At 37.8% G+C, this 25,856-nt stretch overlaps 1 protein-coding gene across 1 annotated transcript; it reads right to left on the reverse strand.

Moving 5' to 3' along the window:
* Positions 1 to 11,589: 11,589 nt before the first annotated feature.
* On the reverse strand, positions 11,590 to 25,588 carry SNRPC (small nuclear ribonucleoprotein polypeptide C). Its single transcript, XM_017663104.3, has 6 exons — positions 25,452 to 25,588; positions 25,058 to 25,100; positions 18,416 to 18,524; positions 16,031 to 16,120; positions 14,581 to 14,685; positions 11,590 to 11,940 (listed from the first exon to the last, which is right to left on the reverse strand). Exons 1-6 carry the CDS (start codon positions 25,457 to 25,459, stop codon positions 11,816 to 11,818), a joined length of 480 nt encoding a protein of 159 aa, XP_017518593.1. The 5' UTR covers positions 25,460 to 25,588; the 3' UTR covers positions 11,590 to 11,815.
* Positions 25,589 to 25,856: the final 268 nt, after the last annotated feature.

The following is a 25,856-nucleotide window of genomic DNA, read 5'->3' on the forward strand; positions in this document are numbered from 1 at the left end:
GGAAGGGGTTCATGCTCAGCTGCTGACGAAACTCGCCTTCGAGCACCTTTACTAGCCACCAAGCCTCATTGGCTGGCCGTCCCTCCATATCTGGGGAGATGGTAAACTCCTGCCTCTCAGTTGCCCACGTTACTACAGTTGACTGACAGTCAGTCCAGGGCCACAGCTCTCCCTCATAGTCGCCCACACAATGGGAGGCATATTTGGGTTGACGAGGCCTGTCGGTGGAATTGTTCCTGGGAGAGTGTACAAATGTGCCATTGATCCAGAGAACCATCTGGTGGATAGTCATGTTCTTATAGGGCAGGCTCCCTTCCTTATTAGGCCCTTCAAATTTAGCTGACATAACGGGGAGGCCACTGGCCTCTAGAATTATGTCACTGAACCATCCGTATTTCCTCCGTTTCAGGGAGATACAGCCAGCTAGATTCTGAGTGGTGAAGCATAATGACCCATTAGTTACGAAGGATCGGTTTTCTCCCAACAGGGCTGTTAGGGTGTCCTTTTCTAGGTAGGGCAAGTTCATACTAGAGTAGGTGGTGAAAAAGCGGGGAAAAACGGCTGCATTGAAACGGACAGGCATAGGCTTAGGAAAGGCAGACAGGATTCCCCATCTCAATACTCCCTGAGTCGGGGTCTCCAGTGTCAGGAGCAGGGTCAGGAGGTACAGCGAAGTCATCTCCTTTGTTTAGGACTTTCCTCGTTAGGCGCTCCGGGATCCAGAAGGGATTTTCTTCACCCTGGGGGAAAACACACACAGCTCCCCTGGATCTGATTATGATTGGATCCGGGCCCTTCCATTGGTTAGATAACACGTCCTTCCATTTTACTAGTTCTTGTGGGTCTTTTGGCCACTGATTATGGCGATCCGCTGCTGTATGGCCTTGAGCATCCAGATTTAAAAAATTTATAGTGAAAAGTGCTAGGGCTATGACAGTTTTTGGTGTGGGGGGTATATCTTCAATTCCCCCTTTTTGTTTAAGTAAATAGGATTTGAGCGTGCGGTTCGCGCGTTCCACAATCCCTTGACCCTGTGGGTTGTAGGGAAGGCCAGTGATATGTTTTATCCCCATGTGATGACAAAATTGAGCAAATTTTGTAGAGGTATAGGCTGGGCCATTGTCTGTTTTCAGAATCTGTGGTAACCCCCATGCGCTCCAAGCTTCAAGGCAGTGCTGGATGACATGGGAAGCTTTCTCTCCTGACAATGGGGAGGCAAAGATGACTCCTGAACAAGTATCCACGGATACATGTACATATTTCAGTTTCCCAAAAGACGAAATATGCGTCACATCCATTTGCCAAACTTGTAAAGGCCTAATACCTCTGGGGTTGATCCCAACATGAGGTGTGGGATGATTTGTCATTAGGAAGTTCGGGGCCTTCCGGCTGCCCTGCATTGGGCGCTATTTTCTGAGCGCGGCTGCCAACAAGCAGACATAATGTAGGGGGCGAGGCACGGGGAAGGCTGTACAACACAAAGAAGACAAGTAGTGATTCCATAGCATCTTACTACGCTAATGGACAGTGTCTGTAATGGGGGTACGTGGTGAGATTTGATAACGGCGGGGAGTCTAGTAACCATGTGTTGCTCATGTAATTGTAGATTAATGATACAAAAAAAATACTGAGACAGGCTTACTGGCCACCAGTTAAATTATTCATTCTTGTGAATAGGTAACACATGCACATAATACAAAAATCAAAGTTAAATCTCCCTTCCTCCTCTGTTCCTCAGCCACTCAGTTCTCTTCAAACAATTGTTACCTGATTTCAGAGATAGTCTAAGCATGGTCAACTGTATAAATGTTAAAAGTTTTAAATATATAATCAACAGACTTCATGCATTCCTATGCCTCTCTTTTACAGAGTAAGTTCAATTTTCTCCAGAAGGTTCACCAAAATTACCTTTTTAAAGGAGAAGCATATCATTTTCAGCATGGGTGCTCTACTACCCAATTCCCTCCAGAACTACATAGCCTGTCCCTCTACCCACCTCTCACCAGAATACATGTCAGGAACCAAAAGATCCTATGAAAGAAGAGGTTTCTTGCCATGATTATTGACCATTATTACTCACAACCAATTCACCTGTCAGCCAGGGGCCTCAGCAATTTCTTCATTTCATGCTTTTTCTCTTGGAGCACCCCAGCAGCTGATGGTGTATCTGACATCAGCTATGTAAAATAAAACCTGCCTCAAGTTCAGAGACCCAGAATTTTGTTGCACAATTCACCACACCTGGTAAACAAGTTATTTTTGTTGAAAGCAAAAACTGTCTAAAAAAATATTGCCCTCTAAGGACAATGGAATAAGAGTTCATACTCTCACCAATAGTATTAATGTCTCTATATTTTTCTGCAATGTTAAGAATGTAAAGCATATAAAAACTAAAGGAATTTGAGGCCAATTCATATACTTTTTTAGTAAATACTTTGAGATGAATCTAGATTAACATTCAGTTGTAAGAAATTATAATACAAAGAGATCTTGTACTCTTACCCAGTTCCTCCCAAGATGTTCAGTAACATCTTAACAAAACTTTAATACAGAATGTTGACATTGATACTCTGTATACAGAACACTTCTTTTCTGATAAGGGAGCCTTTTATTTCATTTTCTGGCATTATTGAATGGCTAGATTCTTGCACTTTAATAGGACTAATGAGAGCAAGACATCTTCCTTTGTTCCTGATCTTAGGAAGAAAGCATTCATTCTTTCCCATTAAGTATATGTTAATTGTAGATTGTTTTGTGGATGCTTTTTATCATTAGTTGAGGAAGTCTCTTCCTCTTCTTCTGAGAGTTTTTAAGAATTTTTTCAAATACTTTTTCTGCATTAAATGCTATGTTTATGTAATTTTTCTTTTAATCTGCTAATGTGGATTACATCTATTGATTTTCAAATACTGAATCAGCCTGCACCCCTAGAATAAACCTCATTTGGACATGGTGTATTAATTACTTTCATACATTGCTTTATTGTTTGTTAATACTTGGTCAAGAATTTGTGTTTTCTTGATGGCTAATATGTTGAGCATCTTTTAATGTGTTTACAGGCCTTTGGGCAAATGTCTATTCAGATCCTTTGTCCCTTTTTAAATTGGGTTATCTTTTTGAGTTGTAATCATTGTTTTTATATTCTGGATAGGGACCCTTATCAGATACGTTATTTGCAAAAACTGTCTCCCATTCTGAGTTGTCTTCTCATTTTCCTGTAAGAACAAAAATTTGGTTTTTTTTTTTTGCCATGCTTTTGGTGTTTTATCTAAGAAATAATTTGCATTATCCAAGGTCACGCACAGGAATACATGTTGAGAGCTGAGAGCTGGACACTTCGAGACAGATTGAGAGCTGGACATTTCCATAGATAATCTTTCAACCAAGATTTATATGTGTTTTCTTCTAAAAGTTGTATAGACTATTAGCTCCCACATTTAAGAACTTGAACAATTTTAAATTTTTGCATATGGTGTGACGAAAGGGACCAGCTTCATTATTTTTCATGTGGTTGTCTTACCATCATTTGTTGAAAAAAGTAGTTTTCCTCCACTGAATTGTCTTGGTGAAAATCAATTGCTAATAAAAAGGTTTCTTTCTAGACTCTCTATTCCATCCATCTATATGTTTATCTTTGTACTAGTAACAGTGTCTTGATTAATGTGTCTTTTTAATAAATTTTGATGGAATCTATAGTGGTTTCAAGTGTATAGCTTTTATAGCTTTTAGTTGTTTCTTATTTAATTATTTATACATACATTATCACAGGTTACTGGTATTGCCATTTACCAGTACAAGTGAAGTATAGACTATCTCTGGAATCAGTTTTGAAATGTAGAAACCTTACTTCCCTTTATGTCCCTTTTCCTTCCCGCAAGTATATTCTTATGTATTTCCTCTACATATGTCCAGAGTTGTATGAGTGTTAATGATTTTTGCACCAAACGAATTAGAAAACTCAGGAAAAATAAAGTCTATTGTACTTACCCAGTTTTGCTGTGTTCTTCCTTAAGTTATGAGAATAATTCATTTGTTTCCTTTCTGTTCAGAGAACTTCTTAGCCATTCTTCTAAGGTAGGTCTGCTGACAACAGATTCCTACTATTCCTTCCCTGGAGAACATCTTTATTTTCCACTCATTCCTAAAGCATATTTTTACTGGATATAGGATTCTGGGCCAATAGTTCTTTTCTTTAAGCACTTGAGAACTATTCTGCCACTTCCTTCTAGTGTCCATCGTTTCTAATGAGAATCTGCAGTCCTTCAAATTGTTTTCCCCCAGGAGTCATTTTTCTGTTTTCAAACTTTGTCTTCAGTTTTCAGAAGTTTGACTATGACATGTCTTCCTGTGCATTTCTTGGAGTTATCCTGATTGAGAGTCTCACCTTCTTGAATTGGTAGGTCTATGTCTCCTGAAAATTTGGGACATTTTTAAACCATTATTTGTTCCTTCTTTGGCTTTTTCCTCTCCTGAGACCCTGACATGAATATTAGACTCTTATGGTTCTACAGGATCCTGAAGCTCTGTTCACTTTTTAAGTCTATTTTCTCTCTGTTGTTCATGTTGGGTATTTTTATTGTTCTATCTTCAAGTTCACTAATTATTTCCTGTTACAGACTGTTTACTGTTGAGCCCATCCACTGTGTAATTTTTTACCTATTTTTTGGTTCTAAAATTTCCATTTGGTTTTCCTTTATATTTTCTATTTCTCTTCTGAGACTCTATTTTTTTTCATTTGCTTTAAGCATGTTCACAATTGCTCCTTGGAGCATTCTTAATGGCTGTGTTAAAATCCTTGTCAAATAATTCTAGCTTTTCTGCTATCTTTGTATGGACATCTATTGCCTTTTTAAATTCAGTTTCTAAGCTTCCTGATTCTTGGTATGATGAATGATTTTAGATTGAAAGCTGGACATTTTTATATAATGTTCTGAGACTCTGGATCTTATATAAACCTTCTGTTTTATTGGCTTTTTTTTACACAGATCTGTAGAAGGGATGAGGTGCCCTCCTGTTACTGTCAGGTGAATGCAGAAGTCCAGGTTGCCTGGTTAGCCTCCCTGGACACCCAAGAGAAGAATTCCTCATTACTGCTGGGCTGAGGTGGGAGTTCTGGCTCTAGGAGACCTAACTAGTATTTCCCTAGCCAGGAGTAGCAGAGCTTGTTACTGCTCCCCACAAGGCCTTCACTGACATGGGGGTATATGCAGCCAATTATCACTGGACAGTGGTGAAATTCCTTCAAGTCCTGACTAGGGCTCTTCTGACACTTCCTCAGTCAGAAGGGGGCAATGCCTTGTTACTGCTCAATGGGGATAAATGCAGTTCCCTGCTTGGTCTGTTACCACCCTGGCAGGGGCTTGGGGCACTTCATTACTGGAAGTATAAGCTCCCCACTTGGTCTTTGTGGCATGGGTTGGGCAGTTTTTTTCTGTAGTGGTTGATTGGAGTACAGTGGTCATTGTCTTAAATTTTCTCTTGCTGAGCTGCCTCTTTTCTGGGCCCTTAACTAGAGGGCAGGCTTTTCTTGAGGTGTTTTTTCTTTGTTGCTATCAATGCTTCTTGGTTGCCAGCTTCTTCAGCTCCAAGTATGGGATACATGAAGCAAAAGGAAAATCCAGAGAAGTCATTATGTTGTTCCTTGGGTCTCAAGTTCCAATTCCCTAACAGGTCTGCCTTCTTCTCTCCACTTTTCAGTCTTCTTATGCTTGTTTTATACACACATTCATGCATTCCAGGGTTTTAATTATACTTAGTAGTAAGCACATCTTACTACTAAGGAAAGTACATCTTACTAAATAGGAAAGTACATCTATTCCATCTCTCTGGAAGCAGAAGTCCACACATTTTTTAAGTTTTTATTTTGAAATTATTGTGGATTATACAGGAAGTTTTGAAGATAATACAGAGAATTTCTATGTAGCTTTCACCTACTTTCCCACAATGGTTACATTATACATAACTACAGTATAATATAAAACCTAGGAAATTGATATTAGCATGTCTGTGTATGTCATTTTTATCACATGTAACTTGAGTAACCATTACTACAATCAAGGTACAGAACTACATTCCATCACCACAAAGATCTCCTTTACATTACCCCTTTATAGCAATTTCCTGCTCCCCAGCCCATACCACCATTCTGAACCCTGGCAACTACTTGTTCTACATCTTGAGAATTCTGTCATTTATAGAGATGGAATCATGGAGTATGTGATCTTTTCGAACTGGCTCTATTTACCCAACATATGGCCCTTGTGATCCATCCAAACATCAAAAGTTCATTCTTTTTTATTGCTGAGTCATATTCTACCATGCACACATTTTTTAAAACCCCTAGGTGATCCTTTTATTTAATGCACAAGAACTTCCTTCACCTGCTTGGCAGATGGCCACATCTCTTAATTCATGATTAAACACTTATTTGTACATACTGTGCTATGTATGGAACAAAAGAGGACATACACAATGCCCCAAAAAAGATAAGACTATGCAAAGGAAAGGTAATTTTATAGAAAACTCAAGAGCAAGAGGGCTGAGTAGCTAAGATTATTACTGTCTTTAAGGATTCTTGAGAGTAGTTTGTAGTTCATGGTGGCTGATTTTTTAAAACAACTTTATTGAGGTATGACTGACACACAACAAACTGCACGTATATAAAGTATAAAGTTTTTTAAGTTTTGACATATACATAGATATGTATACACCTGTGGAACCAGTAAAGATAATGAACATATCCATCATTCTCAACAGCTCTAGCTGTTCTGAGCTACACTGACCTCCCTGCTGTTCATCCAATACAATAAACAGACTTCTACTTCAGGGTCTTCGTGCTTGCTGTTCCCTCTCCCTAGAAAGCTTGTGTCCTAGACATCTGCATGGCTTTCCCTACCACCACCACTCCCTTTTCCTGCAGTCATCCATGATCTGCCTATGCCCCTTACTTGCTTTAGTTTTCTTCATAGCATGTGCCATACAACACTGGTATTTTTTATTTATTGTCTGACTTCCTCTTTAGAATATAAGCTACATAAGAGAAAGGACTTTGTTTTACTATTGTGTTCCCATCACTTAAAACAGTCTCCACCATCACAGCAATATTAGAGTGGTAGATCCAAAGCAAGTTACTCTAGTAGGACAAGTTCAATATTATTCTCCTTCTTGAGCACTTCATCAGTCATGTTAGATTCAGCTGCATGTAATAGAAAACTCAAAAAACTATGTGACTTCAAAAGAAAGATGTTTCTTTCTTTTTCACATAAAGTCTAAGACAGCTCTTCAGTCATTAGTAACCTTGGCTCCTTCTATCTTGCTAACAACACCACCCTTAGTTGTCAATTAATGGTCCAAAATGTTGCTTGCACTTCAAACAAACATGATATGCACATTCCTGTCAACAAGGACAGAAAAAAACAGGTCTCTACCACTTGGCCTCACCTACTACAAGCTTTGGGAAATGTGCTATTTATTGCAGGATGTGGATCCAGATTAAAAAATTAAGGGTTCTATTATTATTATAATAGATAGTAATAGATACTGGAGCGGCAATTAGTCATTTCTGTCTGCCACTGAAGGCACTATTGTGTTACTCTTCTTTTTGTCCCTCTGTATGTATTTTGCTCTACCAGCAGAGGCATTAGACATAAAAGGATGAAGAGGGAGGAAATAAAGCATTTGAGTAGAGAGGTAAAATTCTTTGTTCTACCTTTTACTTCATTATTCTCTCAACAACCATTCCTCAAAGGTACTAGGATGTGATGTACAAGCAAAGAATAGGGAATGATTAGTTAATCTGTTTCTCAGGGTCACTGTGAAAGCTAATCACTTAACAAAGGGATTTGAGACCTTGGCTTCCCATGCTGTGTTCAAAGCCTTATCATTAGATGAGGATATAAATTAATGGGCTTTCTTAATTGGCAGCAGAAGAAAGATACCTGTTCAAAAGGTGCAAGTATGGAGAAACTGGATGACCACCTAGATGGGTGATCAAAATTACTAACAACAAGGGGCAGGTGGAACCTGTATGCCTGTCTATAGATGTGATATCCTAGAGACACAACCAGGGACATGTACCAGAATGTAATCATGAAGAAACATGAAGCAAACTCAAAATGAATAATGAGGCACATTCCATTAAACAATAGGTGGTGAGACTGTCAAGTGTCACAAAAACTGAGATAGATTAGCTGAGCTAGATTAAAGAAGACTAAGAAGATTTAGCCCAAAATTAAAGTATATGATTCTAACAGAACCCTGTACAGGAAAGGGGAAAAAAATACAAGGATAATGTTGGATCAATGGACAAAATTAAATATTATTTATAGATTATTCAATAACTAAACCATGGTTATGTAAGATGTACTACTTCTTAGGAAATAAAAGAATTTATGGTAAAGGATATGATATAAACAACTTAAATGGTTGAGGAAAAACATACATAGTAAAAATACACATGTGTGTATATATACAGAGAGAGAGCAAGAAAGTGCAACTAATAAAGCAAATGGGGGTGAAATGCTAACAGCTAATAACAATAGGTGATTCTGGTTAAAGGGTATGTATGCGTTCTTAATACAGTTCTTGAAATTATTCTTTAAGTCTGAAATCCCTCCAATCCCTGAGGAGCAAGGACAATAAACAACATTCAGATTATTTTATTCCTGCACTTGTCTGATGAACTATTCCAGAGGCTGCATTTGATTCTGTGCAAAATCTGTGTTAAGCTTTCAATTGGGGGAGGAAGAAACAACTCCAATTAGTTAACATTTATTAAGGTTTTGTGAAAAACAATATTCCAGGCAAGGCTTCAGGTCACTTCCATCCAAGAAACCTACGGCAGACCAGGCTCTTTTCTTCTGTTCACCAAATGTGTCAAAGATACCATCTGACTGAAGCTGTTATTGGGACAAACGTTTAATCACCACTGGACAGGATGACCAAATTAGCCAGTGGCTGTACACAAGGATCCCATCTCTCCTGTATCCTGGAACAAGGGAACTGGCATTCTGACAAACTATTAAAGTGGTGGTAGTGGAAATGATGATAGCTTGGGTTTCAATTGCACTCCAGATGGCTTTGGATTTGCCCACAGGAAAAGAATAAAGTATGTTACCCCACATCCACACTAAGTTCTTCAGTTCTTGGTGTCTAGTATTTTTGTTTGCACCTGTATAAACTGTCACATTATAGTTGACTCATGTTTCAGAATTAAAACCAGATGTCTAAAGGCATAGATCATAGCAGTAAGTTTGTCTTCTTCACAGTTTCTTACAAAGGAAATGTCTTACAATCATTAATTATAGTAATAGTTTGCCCTAGGAATAAAAATGTAAAAAGAGCATACTTAGAACTATTTATTCCTATTTTGTTCACTGTCATTAAAGCTTCTTAAACTTTTAAGTCATCATCATACTGTTTTACTGAAACTATGTAAAACATTTTCTTCGAACACAAGAAATGTTTCTAAAATGGATATTCAATCTTAAGAATATAGTTTTGGAAAAGCTTCCTTTTAGGAAGGCCTGGGTTGTTACTAAGTACCTCAGGCTATTTTAAAAACCTGAATAGGTATCTGTGGTCTTTCTGTGTATACAAATGACACCCTTTTCACACTGAGCCTGACAGTGCCATCCAAACCAGAAACTTGCTGAGCCACATGTAAGCTCAGTTGGCAAGGTTTTCTTTAACTCTTTAAATCTGCAGATTTTAATGAACGAATCTGAGCTATGAAAGTCAGATGTGTAATCAATTTCTAAGACTTAAGTCCTTCTAAAAAGATGTAACAGTGAGAAACTAAAAAACAAGTAGTCCTGGCAAAAGTTCAGAGTAGGAAGTTGACTCAGCCTCTACGGAGGCTGAGCATGAAGATCATTTTTTTTTCTATCATTAATGTACAGTTACATGAACAACATTATGGTTACTAGACTACCCCTATTATCAAGTCCCCACCACATACCCCATTACAGTCACTGTCCATCAGTGTAGTAAGATGCTACAGAATCACTACTTGGAAGATCGTTTTTTTAAAATCAGGATCTCCTATTTCTGATCTCTTGTTTACCTAGGTAAGATCATTTATTTGCCTAAATTAGTCCCTCTTCAAAATATTCACAATTTCTGTGACAAAAAGCAATCCACCTATTGCCATTTCAACTTCTACCCACACATCTATGAAAAAGTAAACACATAGACAGCATTATACTCTTGAGAACAGATCCTAAAACATAATTTCTCAAACCCACAAATAATCAAAATTTCCTAGAGGGCTTTCCCCAAATGTAAATTTCCTAAGCCCCATCCCAAATATATTGACTCAAAATCTGGCATCTTTATTTTGAAGTCCCTAAGGATTCTGATCATCAGCCAGGTTAACTGCTGGTTTAAAGCACCCTCTGCTATAACATTACTATAACAATAACCTCAAGGGGCAAAGGAGTTTTGCTGTTTTACATTAATAAAAAAGATATAAAATCTGAAAGTCACAAAAAGATGACAAGCCTTTCTCCTTCACCTCTGTACCCCAGCTATCCATTTATTCTTCATGGGCAACCAATTATTACCAGTTGCTTATCTGTCCTTCCAGAGATCCTTTATGCACACACAGATACAAATAGACATTTCCTTTATAAAAGGATGGCAGTGAATAATACATTGTTACATGAACAAACCAAGATACAGAACAATGTGTATCTTGGAGATTTTCCCCCATCAGTACACAGAGCTTCCTTACCCTGCTTAAAACTGCATGGTATATGCCATTTTGTGGATGTATCACACTTGATATATCAGTCCTCTATTACTGGACATCTACATTATTTTCAGTCTTTTGCTGCAGTACATAATCTTGTATACATACCAACTTGTACAAGTGCAAGTCCATCTATAAAACCAATTCCTAGAAATGGAAATGCTAAGTCAAAGCATACAGGTATTGTAATTCTGACAGATACAGCCAATTTCTCTCCCCAGAGGTTATAACCATTTTTACTGCCACTTACAATGTGAAACAGGAGTTTAGATTTTACACTGAGCTGAATATGATGCCAGTAGTTTACTTTCTAGATGCTTCCATGAAAATATCCTACTTTTACAACCCAGTGACATAACAAATGATATTCTAAAGACACCTTTCCAGACATGGAAATCTGCATAATTTCACCATTGCTACTAGAATGTTTTCTGGCTATTTGAAACCCAAGAAAAAGAGAAGCTGAGGTTAAGGCAATGCTTGCCTTTCTTAGCCAACATGCATGCAGTGTGGAATCTTTTTCTCCTACTTCAGCATAAAACACTTAAAATTTTCCACTTACCACATAAAGTGTTATTCATGTGAAAAATGAACCAATTGTGCTGCTAATTTTAATCAGCAGAAGTTCTATAAGTATTAAAGTTACCAAAGTCTTGCACTGGAGAACTTTACTAGAAAAAGGCAGGGTGCCCACAGGGACCCACTCTACAGCTAAGGAAAAAGAATGCCATGCAGAGTGGATGCTGAGGAGAGAATGAGCTAGAGAAACACAACTATAATGCTTCATCTCTTCTGTAATATACAATGACTACATAAGGGGAGACAAAAGGGAACACGTATTTAAGTAAAAGAGTTGACAATTTTATTTTCACATTTCACAACACAAATGAAAACTGCTTTTTTTGTCCCACTACTCTCCTCCAAAACCATTCTCTCTTTGCTAGGAAGAGGGAGCATGTCTTCCTTGTCTTACTGTTAGAAAACACCCAGAGTCACAGCACCATGATCTCCTGGTGAAGAACAAGAAGTAATACAAAACTGATATAAAGAAGCTCCCCTCCCTCCTTATCTGTCTGGTCGAGTCATTCCTGGCCGAGTGGGTACCATCATGGGACGGGCAGGAGGTCTCATCATTGGGGGTCCAGGCATCATTGGCATGTGGCCTCCCATAGGTGGCCTCATTCCAGGAGCTGCAGGACAAAACAAAGAAAAGGGGAAAAGAGAGTCAGAAAATACTACCAGCAAGGAGCTTAATGGAATTTCGATTTAAAATAGTAGCCCTCCCCTTGCAAAATGCTGGGAAAAAGACACACTTGATAGAAGTGCAACAAATTAATCATATCTGTAAATACTTAGACATTCTCAAACAAAAAACAAAAAGGTCAACACAAGAACTATATGGGAATCATGACCTAATGATAGTAAGGGGGAACTATTAATAGAATGCTTTCCAGAAATCACCAGGAATACTAGTTCCCTAAATTGACCTTTTTTTTCACAACTAAGTCACATGTTAGCCAGTCAGCTCTTTTAATCAGCTCTATCCACCATGTAACCAGAAGCTGCTTCATGAATGTACACAGGCACAGAGGACAATCTTACCACCAAACGTTTGATGGGAGTTGTAGGAAAGGTAAGCAAGAGGCCCACACGTAAGAACCTGTTAGTAACCATACTTAGCTCAAGTCAAGAAAAATAACAGGCAGTAATGTGATTTGTAACAATTAGCATATATATACAAATCTGATTTTTCTAATGCATTTTAGCAACTATTGATGAATTTTTCCAAATTTCCCATCAATATACCAGCCAAATAAATACTCCAGGGAAGGGATGGCAAGCAGAGAGGTGGGTTGGGGAGGAATACAGGCAGCTTCATGAAATTGCTCATGTTCTACTTTCTCAGCTGGGTAGGGGTTTCACGGATATTCATTTTATTATTATGCCTCACAATTTTCATGTTACATATCTTTTTAAATACAAATTTTACCTAAATATTTATTTTTAAATGAATATTTTGATTAAAGGCTTGCAATAATGGTTCAAGAGAAAACTATAAATTGCATCAAACCTTATCACAAAAAGTAAAACGTAAGTATCTGCAAAGACACAAAATCCAACAGTCACATGGATTTTTTAAGATCAATTTCAACAGGAACAGAGAATAAAACTAAACTTTTAAACACCTTTTTAAAAAACCCACCATAACATATAACCTATATTCAGCATGCCTTTAAGGAAGCTGAGCTACATAAAAGATTGAAAATAAGACACCTGAAAACTTATTTTCTTTGGTCTCCATTGCATATTTAATTTTAATTAGTTGCTAACCTTGGCATCTAGGAAGTCTAATTAAAGTAAGTCTAGTGCCTTTTTTCAACTTACTATAGAAATATTCAAACATACACAAGAATAGGAAAAAAAAGAGTATAATGAACACTGATGTACCCATCACCCAGCTTCAGTAATCATTCACCCATAGCCAACTTTGTTTATTGTAGCCTCACCCATTCTTATCCCTGCCCACCTCCTAACTACTCAATTATTTTAATGTAAATCCCACAATTTTATTATTTTATCCTGGCTAAAAAGAACACTCAGAAGAACTGCCAACACCAAGTTCTCAAATGTCAATCATAGGCTGAAGCTGAGTTCCAGAAGTCTTCTTTAAATGGGTCACGCATTCCCTTATCCACCATATCCCTAACCCCTCTAGGAATTTGAGTTTGTGATCCTGACTTTAAGAATGTGAAAGCCATCTAAGTCACTATGAATGTGTTTTGGGTTCACAAGCCAGTTAAGGCAGAACTCTTTTAATCTATACTGTCCCATCCCTCTAAATGACCCCCACAGCAAGCATACTGAATGACTCTGGCTAGGAAGTTACTCTAATACCTTTGCACCTTGCCTTACTCTAATTGAGTTATAATTGGATTTTTTAAGATATATGTCAGATGTATTTACTCTTAATTACATAATTTTACTGTTCTGACAAACCAATAAATTATAAGTGTAAAAAAAGAACTGTTTCTATGAAAATTAAGTTGATATTCAGAAAGACTCTGGCAAACCACCTCCAAAAAGTGCTAACAAATTTGGCAAGTGAGACAATCATGAAAGACTGGAACAAGATTGCCTAGTTATACAAATGGTCTCTAGCCATGTCAAAGAAAATGAAACTAAAGTTGGTAAGGAATGCACAATAGGTGTGGTTTATTGTTTTAGGCAAGAAATATATGGTGTTCCAATCAGCAGATTCATTCTCAAAGTAAAGGCCCTGGCCATGTATCAGAAAAATCTGAAAATTAATGTACATTTATATTTACATTAAAATAAAATATCTGAGGTGTAAGTTTTTTCCCCTTTCTAAACAAAAGACTAACTACCAAGACTAAGGACTCTTTCATATACTAATTTGGCCTAACTAACCAGCAAGGTTAAATCATCAGCAGGAGGTAGCTCTGATCCAAATCAAAACTGAGCAAAGTAGTAGCACAAGTATCTCTCCCCTTCCCTTTACGCCACAGTGGGACAAACTCATCTACCTTCCTCTTCATTATAAACTGCCAAAAGTCGGAAGGGATGCAAGGCAGCAGGACAGAGGGCATAGGAAACAAGAGGCAGCCTTACCCTGCTTTTAGTAGCACAAGGTCTTTGGATACCCTGCAACTGTACCGATAAACCAAATATTTCTTTTTTTATCATTATAGATTCACTAAATATAATTTGTTGCAGTAGTAACATTTAGACAGCTAATTAAGAATTCACTTATATAGAGAACTAAATCACAACACAGCCTCCTAGAAAGAAAAAAAAAGATTCCAACTTACCAGGCCCCACTGGCATCATCCCAGGAGGCGGAGGGCCCATCATTGGCATCATGGGAGGGCCCCCCATATGAGGTGCTGGCATCATACCAGGACGGGGAGGACCCGCTGAAATAAAGAATGGGGCTACAGGTTAAAATATGCTCATATTAACATTTTCTCTTCTTAACGAAACTAATAGGGCCTCATGATTTAGTCTAAATTCTGTAACAACAGACTTATGTTTTCTTGTTTATCAGTATATCCACAAAAAATCAGCGTGCCACAAAACTTTAGCTACTGTATGTCTAAAAAGCAGTAACAAGCCTGCCTGGGCAGAAGTTAAAATCAAATCATGTTTCCCAGGTTAAGAAAATTCTAAGAGTTTAATTTTTAGAGACAGAGTACTATACCATGTTTCCCAGGTTAAGAAAATTCTAAAAGTTTAATTTTTAGAGACAGAGTACCACAGGTACACTGACAAAAAGCTGATGAATTTAAGCCACAAGTACTTAATATCAGATTCTGTTTTTAAATCAAAACCTAAGTTTAAAAGATTCTTTGGAAAGATGTATTTGCAGAGATATTCCTGACAGTATCATTTATAATAGCAACAGTTTGGAACAACTTAAATATCCAACAATAAGAAAATGGTATGGTTATGGTCCACTCATCCCTTAGCCTATTCTATTATGAAAAATAGTGGAACTGAGTGCCAGCCGGTCGGGACAGAGTACGACAGAGAGGTGATCTAAGAGCTGCTGTGAGCTGAGGCTTGATCAGGCCCCAGGATGGCAGGAGCCCAGGAAGGATAGTGGGCCATTAGTGATCTACCTGTGTTAATGTATAACTCTTATAAATAGCCTGTTTTCTGTTTCTATAACCATGATTACTTAGAGGACTGAGTTTAGATTTCTGAGTTCAATTTCAGTCTGAACCCTCCCAGGAAAGCCAAACCATTTATAGCCTACTTACATAATCTCCTACTGTCTATAACCCAGAAACAATAAAGCTTTCCAGAGAGGAGAGGGCTTTGATCCACTCTGCTTCCAACCATCTAATTATGGTCTTTCACAAGATATGTATTGGTGTTAGGTGGATTTGAAAATAGGGAGAAAGACTGAGGAGTTTATCAGCTACTTCAATCATCTAGTGTTGTCTTCAGATCAGTAAGTAATTCAATATACTCATCATTACCTCTTTGTCTATTAGCTCACCTAATCACAGGTACATTTTAAGTTTTCCACTGACAATGTCTCAGATCCACTTGGGATGCCACTAATATATCCTAGCAATAATGCAATCAGAAAATAACTCTAATAATATTTCAGATATTATATCACTGAGGTTGTTTTCTATTACTATCTACATCCTCATTCAATGAGCATTTGAAAGCCAACTGTGAGATAATCTAACAAAATCAAAGGATAATCTGTCCAATTACACCCCCTGAACATAAAAACTATAAACTTACGGAGACTTGGGGGAGGTGGGATCATTGCCCCTGCAGGAGGAGGAGCAGAGAATGGAGTAGGAGGTATCTTTCCTTGTTGAAATGCAGCCGCTTGGGAAAGAGTGATAAAAAACAGTAAGTGAATAAGAATCAATACCCATATATAAAATAAACATTTTCTTTTAAATCACTAATGGTCCCAATTATTTCACTCTAAAAAGTTTCATGTAAAATTACATCATGGCCTCTACAGTTTTTAAATCAACTTTATGTATTCACCCGCTAACATTGCAATTAAATTGGCTTTCTGATTTGGGCTTTTTAACCTCTTTTTATTTAGTCAGCATTTCTACGGTTAATTAACTATGATGGACTGGAGCTAAAACCTCCCACCTATCAATGTATTACCAAAGAGAAACAGTCATCTTTAATCTGCACATGTAGTTTATAACCAATTCAAGCCATTCAATTTTAAAGAAAAATGCGTGAATGGCCCAAAGGCCAGGCTGTGTAAAACTTCAATCCTTCCTATGTATGTTGTTCTGAGGCAAAACAAAACACCACTTTGGCTTACCAGTTTTGAAAATTAATGCACCAAGAGACATGAAAGAAAGATTTCAAAACAAGGAGATTATGATCTTAAAAAATGTCTAATAAAATCAGCTTTTAATTTTCTTTCAGACAATATGAGGCATAAAAGAGAAACAATAGAGAGAAAGAAAAAGATGATCATTTATATTTGGTTTTAGAAAGGAGTCACAAATAAATACTAAAATACACACTCAGAAAGTCTATTCCTGAAGGTAAGCTCTTCCCAATTCAATGTAGCCCACAGCCCAACCCAGCCCACAAACCACCCCTTCCCATCCCACTCCATCCCCACCAGTGCAAAGGAAGACAAATAACTCAAATAAGTCACTGATAATTCATGAGGACCAGATCCAAAAACCAGACCTAAAGTGGAGATTTATGAATAGTTATTCATGTCTCTAAATAGAGCCTGTACTCTATAAGGGGTCATATCCCAATAAAGGTTTTGCCAATCAAAAAGGTACCTCCCCCACACCCTGTGTAGGAAAGCTTAAAAAGACTGAAGAGCGAGTGGCAAAGCCATTGGTTCAGTAGCAGACTCAATGTCAACATAATGACAGACATCATGAGGTGTGTCCCTGAGGGCACCTCCTCTCCAAGACTTTCATCAGAAGTGTTTACTTATCCTAAATTCTTTAGCTGCATACAAAAAATAAGCAAATAAATATAATGCTAAGAAATTTCTAATATCTTTTCAAATAGAGGGAAAAAATTTACATTATAATTTATTTTTTTCTAATGAACTGGGATAATGTCAAAGATTTGCTCCTTAACAATCCAGGAAGGAGAAAGGGAGTAGATAAAGGTATTCAGTGGCTCTCAACCAGGGGCCAATTTTGCCTCTTTTGGGGACACTGGACAATGCCTGGAGGCATTTTTAGTCACCACAACTGGGAACTGCTACTGGCATCCAGTGGGTAGATAGCAGAACTGCTGCTGACCATCCTACAATGTATAGGACAGCCCCCACAACAAAGAATTATCTGGCCCCAAATGTCAACAATGCTAAGTTTGAGAACCTTGGTATAAATGCAACAAGCCTGTTGCTGCTGGATGATGGAAATGGGGGCTAAAAGGGTGACCATGGGAGGTTCATTAAACTTGTCTACTTTGTTTGAAATTTGCCATACTAGTTTGGGTTTTTTAAATAAAGTCACATCACAATCAAAGTCCACATTTGCTACCAGCTCTGAGATAATGAACAAGAAAGGCCATATTTCAAACACATTAGGATGCTCTAGCATAGAAATATAACATCTCGTTCTGTCAGTGCCTTGGACTCAACCAACCTAAACAACAAAAATGGTCCTAATTAAACAAAAGGAGTATGACATGTACAGCAGGGATCAAAAACACACCCAAACTATTTTGTTACATCAGTTGCTCCCTTTTTGATGAGCTACCTTTGTCAGGTTTACAAAGACTAAGAAATTCAAACTCTCATGAACTCTTTGAAAAGAACTACAACCTCTCCCACAGGAAAGCAGTTTTTTATAACTATGGATCACCAGTAAGGAGGTTTTACATAAATCTGTTACAAAATCTGGTCCATGCCAATAAAGAAATATTAGACAATTCATTCCTCTCTGCCCCACTCCAGCCTAACCAATACCTGAATGCTCTAACCTCAATTATTAGTATTAATGTGGTCCTATGTCCCTGGGAAACCAATGACCTTCCACTTCTTTCATTCAACACATCAGAATCCTCTTGTTTACTATTCAAAATGAGTTGCTTCTGTGAAAACAACAGAGAGACGGGGACAAGAAAGAATGAGATCATTCTACCACATCAGAACAAGAGATTGAAACGCACTTGTTTTGTCAATCAGGCTCTGAGCCTGCTCTTCCATCCATTTCTGATAGTAGTCTTTCACATTCTCTTTGTGTTTCCTACCACTGCAGTGTGTCTTTCTCACAGATGGCTGTAAAACAAAACAGTACTATCAGTTACAGAACAAATTTTCAAAACCAGAAACTTTATAAAGCCTTATCTTTAAGTTGGTAACTTGGCTACTTTTAGCAGCTGTAGCTGGGTCTAAAGGATCACTTGTAAACATTACCCAAAAATATATTGTAGTGATTTATCTACTATTTTTCTTATCTAAATCGAAGGTCAGCAAACTGCAACCCATGTGGCCAGTCATCTGATTTTGTAAAAAGAACAAGTATTGTAACAGTGTCATTCATTTGTTTACGTATTGTCTATGTCTTCTCTCTACAACAGCAGAGTTAATTGCAAGAAAGACCATATTGTCCACAAACCTACAATAATTACAATCTGGCACTTCATGAAAAAGTTTGCAAACCCCTGATCTAGAACACAATGCCATTTTAATGCCCTTTCTTAGTTTATTCTATGGCAGAATTAGAGCTTACATATATTTAACACTGTTTATGAGAAAGTATTATTTTAAATGACTTAGGGGGTCTACAATATAGTAAACAAATCACATACAGATCTTTGTCTCTAGCCCACTGGCCATTTGTTCTTTGATAGCTTTATTGAGATAAAATTGACATAACATAAACTCAACACATTTAACCTCTTAGTATTTTTTTATTATTAAGGTATCATTGACATACAATCTTATGCAGGTTTCTCATGAGCAACATTGCGGTTACTACATTCACCCATATATTAAGTTCCGCCCAACACCCCATTGCAGTCACTGTCCATTAGTATAGTAAGATGCTATGAAGTCACTACTTGTTTTTTCTGTGCTATACTGCCTTCCCTGTGACCCCCCTACATTATGTGTGCGAATCATAATACTCCTTAATCCCCTTCTCCCTCTTTCCCCACCCACCCTCCCCACCCACTTTTCGTTTGGTTACAACTAGTCCTTTTTGGAGTCTGTGAACCTCTTAGTTTTTTTTTTTTCTTTTAGTTTTTTTATGTTAATATTTCTTTAACACTTACTACATGCCAGATAACATGCTATATCTTTACAAGATGTGTCTCAATCTTTATAAAAATCACATATGCATGACACAATGGATACAAATCAGAACCAATCACTGATGCATGCAACAGGGACAAATCTCAAAACTATGTTGAGTAAAATAAATCAGACACACACACAGAGTATAGTCTGTAAGATTCTATTCATATAAAGCTTAAAAACCAGTAATACTGATCTTTGGTAATAAAAATAAGATCAGTCAGGGCCAGGGTGCAGGGAACTGACTGCAAAGCAACACAAGAAAACTTTCTGGGGTGATGGAAATGTTCTACATCTTGATGCAGAAATCAAGTTGTATTCATTGGACAAGTCATCAAACTGTACACTTAAAATGTGTGCATTTCACTGAACACATTTTTTTATTTTTTATTAAAGTATCATTGATATACAATCACATGGGCAACATTGTGGTTACTACATTCCCCCCATCATCATGTCCCCACCACATACCCCTTAAAGTCACTGTCCATCAGCATAGTAAGATGCTATATATAGAGTCACTAGTCTTCTCTGTCCTATACTTCCTTCCCCGTGCCCACACCCTACATTATACATGCTAACCTTAACACCCCTTATTCCCCTTCTCCCTCCCTTCCACCCACCCTCCCCAGTCCCTTCCCCTTTGGTGAGTCTGCTGCTGTTTTCTTCCTTCAGTTTTTGCTTTGTTCTTATGTTCCACAGATGAGTGAAATCATTTGATACTTGTCTTTCTCCACCTGGCTTATTTCACTGAACATCCCTCTAGCTCCATCCATGTTGTTGCAAATGGTAGGATTTGTTTTCTTCTTATGGCTGAACAATATTCCATTGTGTATATGTACCACATCTTCTTTATCCATTCATCTACTGATGGACACTTAGGTTGCTTCCATGTCTTGGCTATCGTAAATAGTGCTGCGATACACAGAGGAGTACATATGTCTTTTTGAATCTGTGATCCCATTTTCTTAGGGTAAATTCCTAGGAGTGGAATTCTTGGGTCAAATGGTACTTCGAGCTTTTTGAGGAACCTCCATACTGCTTTCCACAGTGGTTGAACTAATTTACATTCCTACCAGCAGTGTAGGAGGGTTCCCCTTTCTCCACAACCTCGCCAACATTTGTTGTTGTTTACCTTTTCTATGTTGGCCATCCTAACTGGTGTGAGGTGATATCTCATTGTGGTTTTAATTTGCATTTCCGTGATGATTAGTGATGTGGAGCATCTTTTCATGTGCCTGTTGGCCATCTGAATTTCTTCTTTGGAGAAGTGTCTGTTCGTATCCTTTGCCCATTTTTTAGTCAGGTTATTTGCTTTATGGTTGTTGAGGTGCATGAGCTCTTTATATATTTTGGATGTCAACCCCTTATTGGATATGTCATTTATGAATATATTCTCCCATACTATAGGATGCCTTTTTGTTCTGCTGATGATGTCCTTTGTTGTACAGAAGCTTTTTAGCTTGACATAGTCCCACTCGTTCTTTTTTCCTTTTGTTTCCTTTGCCTGGGGAGATATGTTCATGAAAAAGTTGCTCATGTTTATATTCAAGAGAGTTTTGCCTATGTTTTCTTCTAAGAGTTTTATGGTTTCATGACTTACATTCAGGTCTTTGATCCATTTTGAGTTTACTTTTGTGTATGGAGTTAGATAGTAATCCAATTTCATTCTCTTATACGTAGCTGTCCAGTTTTGCCAACACCAGCTGTTGAAGAGGCTGTCATTTCCCCACTGTATATCCATGGCTCCTTTATCATATATTAACTGACAGTATATGCTTGGGTTAATATCTGGGCTCTCTAATCTGTTCCATTGTCTATGGGTCTGTTCTTGTGCCAGTACCAAATTGTCTTGATTACTGTGGCTTTGTAGTAGAGCTTGAAGGTGGGAAGTGAGATCTCCCCTGCTTTATTCTTCTTTCTCAGGATTGCTTTGGCTATTCAGGGTCTTTTGTGGTTCCACATGAATTTTAGAACTATTTGTTCTAGTTCGTTGAAGAATGCTGTTGATATTTTTGTAAGGATTGCATTGAATCTGTATATTGCTTTAGGTAGGATGGCCATTTGACAATATTAATTCTTCCTCCCCAAGAGCATGGGATGAATTTCCACTTATTAGTGTCCACTTTAATTCATTGAACACATTTTCATAAATTACAATTCAATACAACTGATGAAAAAAGTCACAGGTTTTTATCTTCTATTTATGCTTAAAAACTTGTCTCAAAACATATAGCTGCTAGGCAGCAAACCAAGGCTTGGAATACAGATCTCATTCAGGTGCTCCTCATGGCTGCCTAACTACTTCCTACTGGTTTATCTTCTCTTCATATGATTGCTTCAGTGGCAGCAGATATGACCAGTCATGTGAGTAAAGACTATGTTTTCATGGGTCCAATATATTTCAAAATATCGTTTCTTGTCTCCCAAACCACTGTGTGCATTAATACAGCAACAATGCCTTAAGTCTAAGAACAAAATCATGCCCAAGAACCAGGAAAAGTTCAGAAGTTACAGCACTGAAGGTTTTATATGTTTCAAAGGCCACCACAGGAAACTGCTTCAATCACCATGGAAATTTCCTACTATTTTCACAAGACATCATGTTAGAAACAATAGTATTACAAGGGTTCCTGGCATTTCTCATAAAGAAACATATATTATAAAAAGATACTTTTCAATTCTCTGAAATCTGGCATTAGCAAAATGGGAGAGTATATGACAATATAGTGCTGAAAAGGGGTAGACAGGCATAGCTCCATCACTAAATTATGACTACAGGTTTGACCTAAGGGCAGGGTTAGGGACAGAAACAAAACAGAAAGACTGAGAATCTATAAGCAAGCTACTACCAATACACCCCTATTGGAGAAGCCTCCTCCAGGACAGTCTATAAAAATATTTCTAACTATTATTTCTTCAAAAGGAACCACTCTACTTACATGTTCCACAAATCTATTAATGCTGAACTGTATCTGACCATGTGTTACAAAGAATTCCAAATGAACTGACAACAGAGAAATTATTGGCTAAGTTCTTGCAGCTACTACTATTCAAGATGACATGATCAAAAGTCCTGATTTAATCAGAATTTAATCAGAGGCAGCAAAGTATAAAGCTGCAGTTCTCAAGTTGTGGCTCATATACACCTAAGGATGTCTTATGACCTACCTTTCAGGGGGTCTGCAAGTTCAAAGTAGTTTTATAATAACACTAAGACATTAGTTTCTTTTTCCACTATATTGGCATTTGCACTGTTGCCGCCAAATTCCTGGCACTTTAGAATGAATCAAGACAATGGTGACCCAATGAATTAGAGATCATTGTATTTTTCAATGTAATGTACTCACAGGGACAAAAAGTCAGTTTCACTAAGATGATCCTAAGTGAAGCAGTTCAATTATTAATTTAATTAAATCTCAAGCCTTGAGTTCATTCCTTTTTAGTATTCTGGGTAACAAAATGAAAAATATGTACAAAGCACTTCTGCTGTATGCCAAAATATGCTATTTCAAGAAAAGCAGGCATGCAATTGTTCATGTTGCATGGAGCACCATTTTTACTTAAAAGAATGATTGAGAAACAAATTGGTTATTCAGACTTTTCAAAAATAAGTGAAAGTGAAGTGGGCCTGTCACTTCAAGGAAAGCAATTGATAGTATTTGTTGCAAATGATAAAACTTGAACTTTCAAACAAAAATTAGAACTTTTAAAAACCTTATCTGCCACCATAAGCCTGTCAGCTTCCCAATACTTAAAACCATTTCTGACTACACTGTGACTTTAATGAAAGTCAATTTTTACCTTGTATAATCAAATGTGTCAACACTCAGAAAACCTGAATAACTGAGTGAACCAATATTTTTCAAATGACCAAAGCATGTTAGGAAATCATGAATGGTAAAAGATCCGCTCAAAGTGCAAGATAAGACCAGTGAATTGTAATGTAACACAGGATGTAAAGTTTGATATGGTTTCAGATTCCACACAGCAGCTAACCATGTGTTGAGTTTTGGCACAGTAATATAAGGTGTTAAAGAATTATCCCCGATTATCTAAAAAGGCTACTAAAAATACTCCTCTTTTTTAAAATTTCATATCCATGTGAGGCTGGATTCTTCATATACTTCAACCAAAACATAGTGACAGATTTAATGCAGATAAGAATCCAGCCATTCCTTTTTACGTCAGACACAGATGTTTGCAAAGTGTTAAAACAATACCATTCTTCACACTAAGTTTTTTGCCTTGGAAAATAGCTATTTTTCACTTTTAACTGTTATTTGTGTTACAAGTAAAAAGTTTGTTATTGTTACTTTTAAATGAATTAAGTATATTTAAAATCTTGAGTTTGTTTCAAATACAGCAAATATTAATAGAACCCACTAATTTTTAAGACTGTAAAGGGATTATAAGACAAAAAGATTTGAGAGCTGCGGGTATATTTCTGGAGTTAGACTGCCTAGTTTCATCTGCCAACTCTACAGAACTCACTGGTTTTGTAACATCCAGTCAGTTTTTTGCCAAACACTGCCTCAGTTTCCCTCTCTGTAAAATGGAGAGAAGCCTAACCTCATAGGATTATCATGAGCATTAAACAAAATGACACATGTAGAATTTGGAACACTGCCTGACAGAGTAAATATTCCATCTTAGTTGCTGTTACTATTTAATATTTTAATCAAATCGAAGTACTCGGTTTAAAATTTAAGCATTTTTTCCATTTGCAACAACACAGATGGAGCTAAAAGGTATTATGCTTAGTAAAATGAGCCAGGCAGAGAAAGACAAGTACCAAACGATTTCACTCATGTGTGGATTATAACAACAAAGCAAAACTGAAGGAACAAAACAGTAGCAGACTCACAGACTCCAAAAGAGGGCTGGCGGTAAGCAAAGCGAAGCGGGTGGGGAGAGAGGGAGAAGGGGATTAAGGGGTATTATGATCAGCACACATAATATAGGGGGTGCATGGGGAAGTATAGCACATAAAAGACAAATAGTGACTCTATATCATCTTACTGAGCTGATGGACAGTGACTGCAATGGGGTGTGGGGCAGGACTTGATAATATGGGTGAATGTAGCAGCCACAATGTTGCTCATGTGAAACCTGTGTAAGACTGTATATCAATGATACCTTAATAGAAGAAAAAAAATAGAAGAAAATTTAAACATTTCTTTCCAATTTAATCAACCAAATATTTGAGTGCACTGTGAACTTTAGGGCACTCCCCTGGAATTTTGTCCTATCAATTTTTTTCATCTTCAAACTTGCTAGAGCTTTATTATGTTGGGTCTCCATTGAAAACGGTGCTGGAAGACTAACAACTTCGAATTATAAAGACAGTTATTACAGAAAGGGTGGAAAAATAATTTTCCCGAAATTTATTTTCTACAAGCAGTAGTCTTTAAACCTCAACAGGATGAAAAGCACAAACTTACGTCTAAAAACAAATCTATCTAACTTACTACATATAACGTTTTTTGAAACTGAAAAGAAACACTACTTACAGAGTCATGGGTGAGGTATGTATCGCAGTAGTCACAATAAAACCTGGAAAGAGAAGGCAGGCAGAAAAAACGAGAAGGTGACAAACAGTTAACAGATGGCCATACACCGAACTGCTGTTCACTAAAGGTAAAAAAAAAAAAAAAAAAAAAAGGCCTATTCACGATTCGAAGACGTCCAACCAAGTGTCGTGACACACAGCAGGCTTTTTGTTGCCTTATACGGAGTCGGCCTCCACACTACAAAAGAGGTGGCTATAGAGTCCCGGTCTCCCTCCCTACCCCCGACTCTGGCTTCTCGGACGCTTCACGTGCCAGAACTCGCTCTGCGCTCTCCGACAGGGCCACTGCTAGCGATCGCAACCGCGAATGCCCCCAGATTCAGGTTTCCACTCACTTAGGCATGTTACTCCGTGGGCCTGTGGCCACTCCGTTCCGCGCCGCCCGGAAATGACGCGGTAGCAAGCGCCAACACCGCGGACTGATGAAGTCAAGCACGACTTCCGTAACGCGAACCAGTCATCCAATGCAGCCTCCGAGCTGCCCGGCGACTGTTTACCCGCGTCGGTGACCTAATGAGGGGCGGGGCTTTTCCCTTTCTTTTTCCTATTACCTATACAGGGGCGGGGAAGTGCTACGGGTCCCTAGATGTCAATCCACGCCCTTGTACGGAGGAAGTTTCTGGAAGAGTGTTAGTCTCTGGACAGATAACTAATGATTGCTTGCTCTGTGCCAGGCACTGCTGTAAATGCTGAGAAGACAGCAGTGATTAAATCACAGTTGTCCTCATGGCTTTACATTA

Source organism: Manis javanica, chromosome 16 (genome assembly GCF_040802235.1).
Source record: "Manis javanica isolate MJ-LG chromosome 16, MJ_LKY, whole genome shotgun sequence".
NCBI lineage: Eukaryota > Metazoa > Chordata > Mammalia > Pholidota > Manidae > Manis > Manis javanica.

What these genes read in the sequence shown, in the direction of transcription:
- SNRPC (XM_017663104.3), bottom strand. An exon ending in CCCACCTCCCCCAAGTCTCC is followed by an intron (nt 14,686 to 16,030) that starts GTAAGTTTATAG and finishes TCTTTATTTCAG; the next exon opens with CGGGTCCTCCCCGTCCTGGT. An exon ending in GATGATGCCAGTGGGGCCTG is followed by an intron (nt 11,941 to 14,580) that starts GTAAGTTGGAAT and finishes TTTGTCCTGCAG; the next exon opens with CTCCTGGAATGAGGCCACCT.